Raw genomic sequence first — 15599 nt, 5'->3', positions numbered from 1 at the left:
TTAGAAAATTCCATGGTCTATCTCTTTCTGCTTTGTTATCTGCCAACTTCAAGGCCAAGTCACCTGCAACAAATTCATATCACCCCTCCAAAGTAAACCAACCAGTTTAGCTGCTTGCACTCAGGTCCATCCAAGAGAAAGGCGGAGCCAACCAAGGCCTTACAGGCTACACATTTGCATCCCAAAAGGATCCTGGAAATTGGGATTCAGGTGACTGCAGTTCAAACTGACAGCATTTGAATCTTATGGGAACACAACTTAGGTATCTGTCTTCCAACAGGCTTTGCTCTGGGAAGAAACTTTAAAAATTTCTCTACTTGTGTATTTGAAGTAATGTTAGCCAATTTATTATACAAACAGATTCCATCTGTTTGCACTTCTGTGTTAAGCAATCATAGGAGCATCTCACAGGAATTGCTTCTTTAAAACTTTACTGCGGCAAATCATTTTTTTATGTATTCTGGGAAACACTCAGACAATAGGAAAATAGAGCTGATTACATGTTAAAGTTTTGCTGCCTTGAAGAAGATTTCACAGATTTATGAAGATTTTCCATTGCACTTATTTGCTAAAGTATGCCAGCAAATACAGAATACCAGAATACCAGCAGCATGTATTCTATACTCTTCACATACTATTTGAGTACTTTGCTGCACTGTCTCGTTTGATGTCTCACATAACTTGTACTAACAAGGACACTTGCACCCATGGCAGGAACAACCACACTTGCACCCATGGCAGGAACAACTTTCTGATGATTCAAGTCAGCTTCACAGGTTCTTGCCAATAAAGTTACTAACCTTATTGAACTTTCCCAGTGAGACACAAAAGGGTCACGATTTCTCAAGCTGCTCTGCTAGACCAGGGCAGGCAGTACTCAGACTAAACTTCGAGCATCCCAAACCAACATGGAAACAGCATGGAAACAAAGACAACCCACTGAGAGCAACCCTGGGGTATTTTATGCTTCAGCAAAGCAAGAGCTGACTTGCTGTCATCAGTCTCTGTTAGCACTGGTACCCACGGATGGAAAACTCCCAGTGGTCATCCTCCACTTATTTCCCAGAATCAGTCATCAGAAGCTGCTACAGAGAGAAAAGAAAAAATGGAAAGGGACTGTTGCTCTGCTTGACAACGACTCAATTCCCATATGTGGATCCTGTTTTCCTCTGCAAAATCCCCTTGAATAGTTTGGGACAGCTGTCAATCAGTCAGGTGTAAATACCTATCATGCACATGAAAAATCAGGGTTTGTGCCCATGGCCCAGAAGGCACCAGAGCAGCAACGTGCCCATGGATGCCCAGCTCCAGCAAATGCACAGAGAAGCAGTGTTACCACGTTTATTGTGCAGCCTGTTTATCTGCATTTTATATGCACTACCTAATTATGATCAGCATTAGAAGTCTTATATCAAGTAACGTTAAAATACTTCAGCTCTTTCCTTTAAGCAAGAAACTCACAAAATTTATCTTAGAAAGCAGATGGGCCCTATTATCTGTGCCCATGAAAATTCTATTTACAATGTTGTACATTTCACGCTGTGATATCATATCTGGAACCAGTCACTCTCCCCATCTGCAATGAACAACTGTTCTCATATGTGTATTAGGGGGTGAGGATCTGGCTGCAGTGTCTCATGATGTCACACTAATATTGTATTATTTTACAATAGCTTGCAAATAATAGCTGCTATATTTATCAGTGTTCTTCTGTCATTAGGGCCTTTGTTATGAAAGGGAAGAACAAGGTCTGCAGGAAGGTCTCTAAAGCACTTTCTGATGATTCAAGTCAGCTTCACAGGTTCTTGCCAATAAAGTTACTAACCTTATTGAACTTTCCCAGTGAGACACAAAAGGGTCACGATTTCTCAAGCTGCTCTGCTAGACCAGGGCAGGCAGTACTCAGACTAAACTTTGAGCATCCCAAACCAAGCCATTTATAACAGCTATTGTAACACATATGCCTAGATTTGTTTGTATGTACAAAACATGAAAAAAAGGACAGGGTTCACAAGTATCTGATTGCTACCAAGGCTTTCTTTGAAAAAACAATCCATGAAAACCAGGGAAACCCCAGCTTTTACATCCACAAAAGAACAGCTTTCCAAGGAGAAACACCCTCTTAACAGCAAAGCAGGCTCTGCACCTCTGTTCGCTCCGCCTGACCCCAGCAGCCCTGCAGGGAGGGTCTGGGAGATGCTGGAGGCGTGGAGCAGACATGAGTTTCTGGCTGATGCTTCAGAGGATGATTAGAGTCCTTTGGGTCAATGTTCTTTAATACACAGCCCAATTTCATCTGTTGTGTATAACCATCATCGTGCGCTCACGGAACGACGCAGGAGTTATTCAATCTTGTTTGCCTTCAGGCCATCCGGTGTGATTCCAACCAACCCAATACGCCTGGTGTTTGCTCCCTACAGTTTTAAGGGCACAGAAGTGGGAATTCTATGCACTTATAAGCGCCTGAGCTCAGATCCCTTTTCTTGTGGAAGGACACTTCCGCACACGTCGCACGACAAAATGAATCCAGGAGTCCGCAGGGCACACTTCTCGTGCTGCTTATCAAAACCTGAGTTATGTCAGATGCAGGACCAGAAGCCATTAAGACCAATAGTACTGACAGACGTCAGCACCCATAAAGATAACCTTTCACTCTTCCTGATCTGGAGCTGCCTAATCTTTGTGGCACTTGTGTGTCATCTGAGCAATCCCCAGGTCTGCCAGTAGTTTCTGTGGGTTGGGCTTTCAGGAATACTTTGTTGCACAGCTGCCACCGTCCAGCAAAAATCTCAGTGTCATGGTAGGCTCTTTTCTCCCTAACAGAGCTCTCAAATTCTCATCCAAATATAAGCAGATCCAGTGCTTCCAGGATGCTCTAGGGACACCCCATGTTCAGAGTCATGCTGCTGACTGGGAACACTCCAGTTTCCTCAGGACCATCAGATTCAGACTAATAGGTTTGTCCTCCCCTTCGATAGGCTGCTGTGGAGCCTTTTTGCAGGTTACCATGCCAGAACAATGCCCTCCTTTTGGGGATTAATACAACAGGCATTTGTTCATTCTAGCTCTTGCTGTCTTAGAGAAAACCACTGAATATTTGTCCATTCACTAAAGCTGCTTTCAGGATCTCACCTATCCTGGTTGAGGCTGCAGTGATGAATGGTCTTGATGAAATCATAAGGATGAATGAACTGAAGATGAGAAATACTGAGCTGGGATGTCCATGATGTAACACTCAGCTCTGAATGATTAAATCCAGCTTCTACAGTCTCAGTTGTTTCCCTAAGATGTGGAACTGGATGAAAGGAAAACAGATACAGCCTAAGAAAGCACGTATGACTCTTCCAGTTACGCAGCACATCACCTGGAGTAGACACTACACATTTACAAGAGTTAGGGATTTGTGGGGTATGCCCAGCCCCCACCCTGGAGGGACGTCTGCTGAGATAAGGAGAGTGCCTAAACCTCCCAGCAGAACTCCCCTGGAAAGGGAGCTACTCTTAGTTATGGCGAGAAGACAAACCCAGAATCCTCTGGGAGACCCTATGCAGATCCTTTGTAATCCATTGGCCCTTACCCCCTGATACCCACCCCCTGTATCCCTATAAAGCCAGCCCCCTGCCCCTGTGAGGGCAGAGAGAGCCCGTCCCTGGCTCCCCTTCGCCGAACTAATAAAGCTACTCGTGTGGAACAGCTACATGAGCCTCTCGTCTCTCTCCCTGGTCTGGCCTGGGAGCTGCCCTGCAGAGCTGAGCTGGAATCACGAGCTGACAACCACTGAAGAGCTGACAGCTTCTGCACGGGCCCTCCTAGCCAGCAGCTGAGGGAAGACACCGGGCCTCGGGAAGGCGATTCCTTTTGGGACCATCTCTCCGGACCGGTCACAGCTTCCTCGGTCAGAGCTACTGACCCCTCACCAGCTGTCATAGGGATTCTTTTGCCAGGGATCATGCAATCACAGGTCCGTGGGGACTCAGCATTTCAGTGGAATTCTCAGGTAGTAGTCACACAGCCTGATGTGCCTCATCTGCAGCTGCACTTGACCTCATAGGCAGCCTACGCACACTGCACTTAACGCTATCAGGCTGTTACCAAAAATGGTGCCAAAAATACTCCCCAAGGTAAGGCAGGAGCTTTAGTTGATGCCATATGCCAGTGCAGCCATGAGGGAAGTCACAGCTTAAGGCTTCCATTTCCTCCCGCACCATTTACTTCCCACTGCAGATGTCTGTGATGCTCTTTAAAAATGCACTGGCCTGAGGTCTAAGTAGCCCAGTGGACCATGCTGATCATCAGCAGGGACATGATTTCTCTCAAAGCTAAGAGTGCATGAGATTGGTCTTCAGGATGGAATCAGGCAGTCTTTTATGTAAAATCTTCATCACGCCTCCAGAGATTATACCATTATATTAATATACAAGAATTATTATGCAATTATAACAAAAAATCAGACAAAATTGAGGTGATGTCATTTGAGACTCCAATGTATTGGTAAAAGTAAATATCACAACCTCACCAGCACTACAACATTAATTAAATGGTAAGGGACCTGTCTGTCTTTGGGTAAACAATCCCTCAGCATGGATGTCATGCCCTCACTGAGTTCCACCTGCCTTTTTTCTCCAGCCAGTCTGATCTCACTGGGATGCCAGGTGTGTCCTGGAGAACATTACACCATGTTGAGGACTACCATGAATGTGGTGCAAGGATGCTCTCTTCTTCTCCATCTCAGACCTGCCAGCCTTCGTGTAAATCTTCTCTATCTAGCAAATAGGACAGCAAGACCACCCCCACATTCTTTAGAAAAGAACTGCTGCCTAATGATGGCTGCAGTTTTGCTGCTCCAAAAAGAAGCACAAACATTTTTGAGAGAAATTTCAGCAAGAGGTATCTTGCTAAAGGCATTTGTTTTTACTTACACTGACACAGACAGAGTCTGCCAGCAACTGCTGTTGTTTTGAGAATTATTTGTAAAAGGAAGTGTCTCCCCAGTAATGACCATCATGGCCAGCAGACTGTTCAACCAGCAATCTGCAATTCATCACTAGTGTGGATCAGGAATTTTACAGAACATGCAATCAAACAAAAAACTACTTCAGAGGAATGCAGAAGATTCCATTCCACTTGTAGAACATCCTGAGAAAGGGAAAATATCTTCCTCTGGCATCTACAAGTGATACATCAATTCCCTGTCATCAGCTGCTGCTGATTTCCAACAACTGCCTGTGATTTTCCCAGACTTATCACAAGAGCATGGACACTGTATATATTTCAGGCACCTGAATTAGCTCTCCCCTTTTCAGTCCTGCTGAAACATCTTCCTTTGACATGTAGGCTTCAAATATACTCTTCTTCCTCCCTCGAGTGGGTTTATTTAGATTCCTTCTGTCCCCTGATGTTGGGACACCAGCATAGGATCCTCCTGCAAACAAAAATTTGTAAGTGTTACCTTGCCCACCAAACATGTCTATGTTTCTTAACAGAATCTGTACAGAGGTTTTATATTCGAAGTTGACTTTCTGATAACAGTTTGCCTAGAAATACTGGCACCCGACTTCAGAACACCAAAAAGCCTGGAATAATAGTATTTTACAAATGAACAGTCTTTTACAGCTCATTTTAAAGTCAATAGCATTCATCCCAGCCCATCTTTTAAAGCACAGGCTTCAAGGCAGCTAATTCCTCAAGCTTGTACACACACTGCTTTAATACCTCTGGGAGTTCCCAGTTGTCTAGGATTTATTCTGCTGTCTGAATTGTTCATTGTTTCTGTCTGCGATTCAGAGAGTTGTCTCTTCCTATCGAAGTTCTGGGGAATTCTTGCAGATTCAGAGTTGTTTCTGGTTCTTGCAAACCCTCTTTTTTCTGCACCTGAAACCAAATACAGGTTTGAAATAACAGGGAAGGGAAGAGGAACCCCAGTGCCAGCTGGTGGCCCTGGTGAAGCTCATGGTCTCTAGTTCTTCAGTACAAGTTACAACCATGAGTCATAGCCTTTATCCAAGAGAAACAATGTCTTCATTAGTTCATTTGTAATCTGTTGGCTCTCTGGGCTTCATAATACACCACTAACTTATTTTAGCATAAATAAAAAGCTGGAAATTACGATGCTAAAATTGGATACAACCCTTCCAAAATCCTGGGAAATTCATTAGAGCATATAAAATGTGAAATTGTTAAACTGCTTCCAAAGTCTCCACCCCATTAAGCCCCCAAGTAGTGAGAAAATATAACTTCCCTACAACTTAATTACCAGTTCGGGAATCAAGAAAGCAAAAAAAAAAAAAGAATTCTTAACAACCCACACTGGAATTACTAACTTTGGAGCTACCAGAGGCAGCACGGTACACAAGGACACCAGAAAGAAGTGCCAAGGCTCCAAATGTCCAGCCTGTTCAGAGTAGGCCACAATCATATGAAAATATTCTGCAGAGACTCACCCCTTACTTCCCTGCCATCACCTCAGCCCCTTCCCTACAGCCAGGAGAGCAAGCAGCAGCTTCCAAAGCGTATGCCAACGCTGTTCCACGGATCAGCACATTGGAATGCAACCCAGCGCCGCGCAGCTGCCCTCTTGGCCCTCCACCTGGATACTGAACATGTCATCACAGCTTTGCCTTCCAGCCCCTCCTGGCTACGCTCCCTGGGTCCAAGCTTGTACCTGCAAGTCAGAAAACGTGCAACGCCAACTTATTTGCTACGGTGCTATCCAAGTTACAAGGCAAATTTTTTACCTATGGTATCCTTCTCAAACGAAATCGTAGATTGCTTCACAGCATCGAGAAAAAAAATGTTTAAAAAGCTGTACTTAAGCAGAGATCTTTAAAAAATATGGTGCAACAAGAGAAAACTGCTACTTCGCCCAGTCACAGAGAAAAAGCAATTTTCAAATATATATAACAACAGGAGAATCAGCAGGAGGGAAGGGTCCTCCTAACTCAGGAGGGAAGACACCAAGACAGGCAGAGAGAGAACTCAAGGTGCCAGCTCAGACCAGTCCAGGAAGAGATTTCACACCACAGCAGCATCTCCAAATGGGAAGCTGAAACAAAGAGGAGGCTTCTGTTTTCAGTCACAATAACACAACATAGTTGGGCCTCTTTCTACACAATCAAGCTTTTCACACTCTGAGGGCGCTTCCAGGGCGGAGACTGTCTGAGGAGGTTGTAGCTGTAACAGCAGCAAATTTAGGTTTCAGCCGAGGCAACTGAGGCAACACAACCGGTATGGACCACATAATAACACGGAACTAAAATTAACTCATTTGTAACTGCCTAATGAACTTATTTACAAACGTCCCAAGGGTCAAGTTAAGTTTAAAAACAGGCACCAAAAGTAAGAGTACAGACCAGAGAATTGGCAACGCAATTTGCTCTGGATGTGTTTTCAGAGGCATTTTGGTGAAGGAATCTGACTTAAACTGCAACAGGCAGGATTTTAGGCTGCTCACCCAGAGAGGTCATGCAATCTGCTTCGTTGGAGGTTCTTAAAAATAGGTGAGACAGACGTCTGCCAGAGTTGGTCTAAGAAGAGTAGTTTTTTCCTTGAGGTAGTGAAATGGATTACACGAGCTCATAAGGTCCTCTAAAGCCCTCGTTTCTATGACAGCAAGTCACAGAAAATACTACTATGAATTAAAGAACCTGGGATAAAAAGGAGGCTAAATCTTAACATATAATTAAGAAGGAGCTGAAAAAAAAATAAGAGGAGAAAGTCAAATGCAGAGGGGGAAAGCGAACAAAAAGTCTCATGAGTTGGGCTGCGAGCTGAGAGCCAGAATTAGGCACTGCAGAAAAGAGTTGTCCCAGCACTTGGCTCGGCCATTGGTTCAAAAAATTTGGGGGCCCTACAGCCAAAAATAACGTACAGCAACAGCAAAGGGTAGAGAAGCATCTTTGTGTGATAAGAGGTAGACACGCAGAGAGGCATCTGCACATTTTCAGCACTTAAGCCTTGGGCTTGCCCTGTGGTAGGATTTTTCATTTGCTCAGACTCAAACTCAAAAACAAAACTCAAAGACAAAATCCACTCAAAACAACAAACTCTAACTTCGATGTAGCTAGCCTGCAAGGCAGTTTACACACAGTCACTTCGGGTAGCATTTGACCCCCTTGGCCATGACATTTATGGCTAAACAAAGCCACTCCTGTTACAAAGCCATAGACAACTGTCACAATTAGCATTCAACTGGAACACATCAAATTCTGCATGACTGTAACTTCTTGTATTTCTTCTTTTAAAAGAAAAAGACCTAACTACAGGTCACCATCTGTTTCAACTAGAGTCAGTATTTGTTTCTGCAATGCACCTGTCCCCTAAAACTGGAAGTTAGAAATACCTCTCATGATGGGCTTTCCTGCTGTCCCCGCTGCCCAGCATTAATATTCTGATGCATAAACAGACATCATTCCACAAAGCAAACTGTAATTTGACCACTTTATAGCACAGGATATATTGAGACTATTCTTTCTGGAAAATCTATCACAAACATGGTTAAACCCTATTCCAGCACCAGGTGTGTCAATCTTACTTTTTCCTTGGTGTTACAGTTAAGTGATTTGTAAGATAGAACAAAATCTCTCAGGGCAGGATGTCAAACAAAGTAATAACACATTCTAGGTATTAAAATAACCAAACACTAAATAAATTAATAAGCAAATGAACACAATAAAAAATTTAAAATTTCAGTGGAAGGAAGACTGAAGTGCAGGGACTGAGAGCTGAGGTTGGCTGATCCATCCCAACAGGAGGCTTGAAGCAACCACAGAGCACCAAACACATCTGCTGTGCAGAACCACTCAGGCCTGAACACAGAGCAATTCTAGTGCACTACACGTAAATATTCACAACATGCAGCAAATGCAACACATTTGGGTGTTTATCTGGCTGCAAAGATGATGTAGAGCTGCTTCCTGTGGATGCAGCCAACACTTGCCTGGGATTTCTAGATGTTGTCATTTTCAATGGGAAATGACAGAGGACTAACAATTTGAGGAAAGGCAGTTCACTGTTCAGTACTTGAAGTCCTCTGGAGGGAGACTTGGGTTGAAAAAATCCCAACCCCTCTATCAGGCATGGAGGCTTCCTACAAGGGCGACAGAGGGACACCTAAACAGGACCAGCAATTCCACCCATGGAGCAGGGAAACCCTTCAAACTAGCCAAAGGGAAGCACTTGTGGGAAGTAGAAACACACAACTCCCACCTCCACAGCAAGAGAGGCGTGAAAGAGAAGTGGGTGCATTTGTGGGCTTTCAGAACAGTTCACAATCAGTAACTCACTTTTATTCTCACCATGGACACCAGGAAAAGGAGGGGAAAGGACACAGGGGCTGTCTGAGCTCTGCTGGAAGGACAGCACTGGAGCTCCATCTAAAATCCAAACCACCTCACTTCATCTCTATCACAACAATGACATCACACAATGGCACATTTTGGTCTTTAAGCCTAAGTACCTATTAATCTTTTCTTATTTGGAGGGAAAAAAAAGCACGCAGGCAGCTGCCCAGAATAATTGATCTGGCTTACAGTAAGAGAGGAGGCTAGATGTTTTAAATCAGCTTATTTTGACATAATTTATACAAAATCACTCTAGAGTTTAGCTTTTGGAAAGTACTGCATTTAATTAAATTTACATCTATTAGTCAGTTGATCAATTAGATGGTGAACTAAATCAAGTAAAATGCTCAACTAAACATGAAGTCAGCAAGGCCAGAAAGTCTTTAATTTTATATTAAAATTTGCATATTGCTTTACATAAGAAAGAATCAAGACCCTCAATTTTATTTACCAAAAATAAAACATTTTAACTGCCCTCTCACACCTGACAATCTCTTTGATTACTACCAGCAGAGAAGGAAAGTATCGCTGAATCTTCATCGGCACATCCATGACAACTCCCATCCAGCAAGAACTAGTTTTACTTGAGAGATCCAAGTGAATTTCAAGAGAAGAAGATCTTGGTATAGTTTTTCCCTTTCCTACCAAAGGGCATCTACATTTTCACCAGACATTTTTACCTCCAAACTTCCAGCTTTGTTACCACCTATATTATTTCTGTAGATACCTGCAATACTTAGGCAGATCCCTGGGGTGGGCAGGACTGTGAAACCATCACAGCTGTGCTGATAACACCTCTGCAGGTTTAGGACTCTGACCCCCCAGACACTATCTCGGCATGTAATGGTTCCTTTTACATTTAAAAAAAAAAAGGAATTTACGTTGAAAGCATTGGACAGAACAATATTGTTACAAACTTTTCCAATACAAAATACTTCCATCTGCTATCTACTTTTATCAGTCCATGACTGGACACCAACACCTCCACTAACTCTGCCATTGCTAAGAGGATTTTCCATTGCTTCCCAGCATTAGATCATGGTCTAGATATGGAAAGGAATCTTTGGAAAATCTCTGTTTTCCAGTTAGCGTAAGTGTGAGAAGAAACAGAAGCATATCCCCAGAACTGATAACACGCAATAGAACAATTTCTTATCAGTTAATGAGACACAACACACAGTTCCTAAATATTTGTCCATATTTCTACAATATTCCATTTCATTGCTGACTCATTTCAATGACTTAAACCAATTCCCTTCAAGACTTCCAAGTAATTCTTCAAGACAACCCAGCTGTGCACTTAATAAGACATGATAAGGATACACCCATGAGCTTGAAGACATGGCAGCTACCAAAAGAAGGGTCACTCAACACTACCCTAGCCCCAAAAGCAGAAATTAACCAACCAAAGACAACAAGAACTACCCTGATGCCAGCCTGCGGTTAGTCCCACACTCCCATTTAAGTCAGACTAGGTTAAACACAGCAAGAAAGCTAAATAAAGCATATTCCCACTCATCCTTACTAGAGATTTAATGAATTAGTGTCCAACCATGAGGCAGCCCAAGGCATCACCTCACAGATCTGTAAATGCACATTGGCCCTTGACTCCTGGCAGAGTTGACAAAGCAAATTTTAGAAACCTTCAAATTTGGTCTTTTAGCAAATGAATACTCTCCAAGAGCTGCCAGGAAGTTCTATCTGCAACTTTATGAGGCACTATGGATGCTGATGTGTAACAGGGTGTATTAATAGTCTCAATACTAAAGTTCAGCCAACACAAACTCTGCTTTGTTTTGGAAAGACATCTGGGACATAAAAAATCCACAATCCTACATAGCCCCTGAACAACTCGTCTCAGGTACTTTTGTGAATCTGTCTCTGCACAGCTTTGATGGGCTGGGGGGACACAGCTCCTGGCTGGGAGCTCTGGACAGGCACAGACCAACTGTTGGCACTGTTGTACCAGGCAACTGCCCCTTTCATTCTCCAGAGTCAAATAAACTCTCCCAGCAGAAGATGCTTTGCCAGTACAAACTGCATTAACATCATGGTGGTTTTGCTAGGATCCCTGTGTCTGCCCCTTTCATAAGCTTAAACAGGCAATTTCAAAGCTATTTGATATTTTCTGCAGCTCAAAGAAGCCTCTAGAATAATTCCCTCTCAAATTTTAAAAGCCAAAATGTGTTTCTTAGATTGTTTTGAATTTCTAATGCACCAGTGACATCCAATAGATGCCATATTATAGAAGTGACTAAGTCAAAAATCTCCAAGCACTTAAATGACTACTACAATATCCGGGATCAAATTACCACACACAGGCAAAAACAACAGGCAAAACCAACAAACACCATTGAAGTGATCTCAAATGTGAGTTATGTCAACAAAAACACTGGTCACGGACAGGCCAGAAGTAACAACCTATTTATGTTTTGCAAAATATTTTGCGGATTTAAGAGATTAAATGTCCCACTAATGGTAACAGCCAAATCCTTTTTTGTTCTATTTCATTTTAAAAGGAAAAACACAAAGACAGCTGTTGGTATAGTTGCTCAGGGAAGGAGTTCTGTACTGGGAATTAAAGACACTCCTTGGAATCTATCTCTTGTCCTACAGCCCCAATAATACACACACAGGACCAAACCCCATCCACCACGCTCCCTGCAAGCACAGCTCTGCTCCAACCTATGTTAGGAACAGTTGTGCTTCCACATTTCTCTCAACATAAAGTAAAAGAGTTCAGAGTTCTTGGACAGCCTTGGAACAGAACCACCTCCATGCATTTTACAGTATCTTGAAGCCAAGAGGTTAAATAAAGTAGATGGCTCAAGATTAAAGTCAAAGCAACAGAGACAAATGAGGATGTCATGGGAAAGAATTCATTAGAGATGTAGGAGTGGAAAGGGAAGACTTGGAGATATGTTATCAGTTCAGTGATGCTTCACTGCAGCAGAGACCTGCAGGAGATAAACCTGGTAGGCAACATTTCAGATGCTCAATCTGGAGTGTAAGAGAAAGTCTGAGAGTGCATTCTCCTTATCACACGCAAATAAAAGAAGATCCTTCTCTCATGAAATGTAAATTCAAAGAATCTTAAACTGGAGGTTCTGCAGTACATTCCTCTGCTCGGTCCAAGCCAGACCACAAAGCTAAGAGTTCCTACAACATTGCTGTGAATTCTCCTCAAAAGTAGCCAAGGAATTGAACAATTTGAAATTATCTTAATCACTGAAAAGTAGGGCAAACTTCAAGGAAAGGGAATATCTTAGTGGAAGTAGAAAAGAACGGTGATATAACAACACTGTAGGGACTTGGGCAGATGGCAGATTGCATAATTAAGTTTAAAGTTAATTAAACAGTCATTCAAACAAGAGAAACAAGGCAAACCTACATTTACATGCATGGGCTCAGCCAAAATGCAAATTCTATGCAAATGTCCTGAACTGAGTAGATGCTGTCTTGAAATCCAGCTGTCAAAAGTAGCTCCCAGGCCCCCAAGCCTCACTAATTGACCCATTATGATGGGCCACCAGGGTCCAGCCACAGCATAAATCTAAATGTAACTTTCCACCATCAAGACAAATCAAAATAAAATTAGAAGACATCAGGTTAAGTGAAGGCCTGTCCACACAGCTCTAAAATGTTCAGCAGTAATTCAAAGGACTGGAAAAGCCCAGCTTGTTACCAGCAACTCCCTACAACATAACACAGCTCTGCCTGTGCCAGCCAGCAGGTTGTCTATGGGCATGGCTGTATTTGTGCACCAGCACACTGTGAGCCATCAGTGCAGCCATCCAGGAACAAATCCAGAGAGCTCTCTCACCCTGCCTCTTTGGAGAAGGTGATTCTCCAAACAGTTTTGGCAGAAAGTCTGCCAAAATCTGCACAGAAGAGTTGAACATCCAACAGAAAAACTACAAAGGGAATCCTTACCACACGGGGAACAAGGCGGCTGCAGACAGGCAGCCTACTCCCAGCCAGTGACTCCAGGTGGGAAAACACAGGCTGTCATGGTTTGTGAGGGAGTTCTTAGGGCCATGAGCTGCCTTTGGAGGTGACTGTGCCACTGCAGCTGATCATAAAAGATTCAGACATTCAACATTCTTAGATTGAAACACGGAGGAAGAAACACTCCTACTTAGGAATGGAGGTAGCCAAAGAGTAGCATGTCCATGGATATTAAGGAAAGTTGGGAGTAGAGACAGATGCTCATTTCCAGACTCACGAAAATGAGGTGGGAAGCACGCATATGGTGGAAGGCAGATGTTGCCACTGCTCTTTTGCTTTAAGCTGTACATACTTACTAAAAACTCTTGTGCTGCATGTCCCCAGATTTCAATACGGAACTAGGGAAAATGTTCTTGCTGACTTTGGCTTTTGGAAAGGGCCTAGGCTTTGAAAAACTGAAATGAAGAAAAACGCACAATGGATTCTTTCTGCTGCGGAAAACAATGCTGTGGAAACTGCTCCTGACCGCCAAGATCATGTGCTCACGACACCATGCTTCCACTTCCAAAACACTTCCAAGCATCCTCATGCTTGCAGGGTTTTGACTTCAGTAACTCAGACAGTAATTGCAGTTTTATTCAATTCCTCAGCAGGGTTTGTGTTGTAGGAATACTACAGGAGTGCGAGAGCCAAAGATACCATTCCAGGCTCTGAACGAAGGGCTGGTGACGAAACTCATTTAGTAGCAATAGACTAAAAGTTTATCAAAATAGTTACTGTGCTCCAGCTGCGTGCAGCAGCAGTGGTGTTGTCAGGGAGGGGGTACATCTCTTTTGGTTTTCAGGACTCTCTGTGAACCTGCTCCACCCTGCTTGTGACCTCCTCACTACCTACTCCGCCTGATGACTGCACTCCTCCAGGCTTCCACTCCTGCCTCGGGATGCGGGTCAGGGCTGCTTCCACTCCCCCTCATCCTTCCATCTTCCCTAAACATCTTCCACAATACCTTTTGCTCTTTGTTTTATCTAGCAACTACACTGTGAAAAGGCTTCTTCAAGACTTCAAGAAAAACACTTTAAAAACACAATATTGTGGACGTTCTGTCTTTGATTTTTCTGGGCTTCAGTAGTTTGAGAGAAGCAAGTTGCTGAAAGATCAGAAGAAGCCAAGAGGCTTTGAAAAGCAAAATACCTGACAGGAGGTGCTAACACACTAAAAGACATTAACAGCTGAAGAATCAAAGAACTGCCTTCTCCTACATATCCTGAGGTATCCCAAGGTGCTGCTGAGTCCATTCTTCTGCTGATGAACCATTCCCCATACTGTCCATTCAGTGCAGTAGGTACATAAATCACAATCCCTAGTAGTGTGGGGGAAAATGCCTAAAAACATACATACTGAATAAAAACACATTTTGGCTGCTGGCTTTTATCTGCAGAGAGCCTAGAATATTCTCCAAGGCAGGACATGCTCCATACATCTGTGGGCTGCAGCTGCTAGTGTTAATGTTTTCCTTCAGCACCCTGGAAATCTTTATTTTTGTCACAGAAGACATTATTTTATGCAATAGATCACAACATTTTGTTTTCCACCCTGCCCCAGCCAAGTCTCAACTCTCAACTCTCCATAGCTTGGCTTTCCCCACAAGAGGGAGTTCGGGACATGCACCCCACAGCATTTCATGGAGCTGGTTAGCAGGGGCTTGGGGTGGGAGGGCAAAAGATGGGCAGCAGCGCTTGGGATAGGAGGGGCGGGAGCAGAGTTGTAGAGGAAGGCAGCAGAGAAAGTGCCCAGCAGCCACAAGCTAGAGAGAAACCACAAGAGCCACAGAATTCAGCTGCAAAGTACCTGTCCTACCTACCTGGATGTCCATGGTGGAGACACTTGGTCATTACCTGAACAACAGGCCAGACCTGACCAGGGTGTGGGGGCTGACTGACCTCACGGACAGCAGAAGACAGAGGGCTTTTACAAATTAATTCCTGTTTGAATGACAGCATTTTTCAGGGATGGAAATTGTTACCAGGGCTTATAAACATGCTGGTGACAGCCCAGACAGCACAAGCCTTGGTAAAACTGTTCCAATGGTCATTCACCCTCACTGCTAATGTGCTGTATTTCAAGCCTGGATTTGTTTAGCCTCAAATGCATTGTATCATAATCTGCTCAACTGAGTAGCCTATTATTGAACATCTGTTCCCCATGTAGGCAATTTACTGAAAACTCCCCTCCCCCAAGCATCTCTGCGAGAAGCAAAGCAGGGCTCCTCAAATCACTCACTCACGATCCCAGCGTTTTAATCTTCCCTGTGGC

General features: G+C 43.5%; 1 protein-coding gene across 3 annotated transcripts in view; it reads right to left on the bottom strand.

The window, feature by feature from the left end:
• The window catches only part of DIS3L2 (DIS3 like 3'-5' exoribonuclease 2), a 184582-nt gene that overhangs the window by 160326 nt on the left and 8657 nt on the right, over positions 1-15599 (bottom strand). For 2 of the 3 annotated variants that reach the window (XM_032119458.1, XM_032119459.1), the window contains exons 3-4: positions 5713-5871; positions 5280-5422 (exon numbers count right to left, since the gene is read on the bottom strand). In XM_032119458.1, coding sequence (XP_031975349.1) covers positions 5280-5422; positions 5713-5871 — 302 coding nt within the window. Of the gene's footprint in view, positions 1-5279; positions 5423-5712; positions 5872-6440; positions 6662-15599 lie in introns of all 3 variants that reach the window. The other variant, XM_032119460.1, reaches the window with a different exon arrangement.

This window comes from Corvus moneduloides, chromosome 10 (assembly GCF_009650955.1).
Source record: "Corvus moneduloides isolate bCorMon1 chromosome 10, bCorMon1.pri, whole genome shotgun sequence".
Lineage (NCBI taxonomy): Eukaryota > Metazoa > Chordata > Aves > Passeriformes > Corvidae > Corvus > Corvus moneduloides.
Note: the sequence above shows the minus strand (reverse complement) of the source record. Positions and strands in the feature narration are given on the sequence as shown.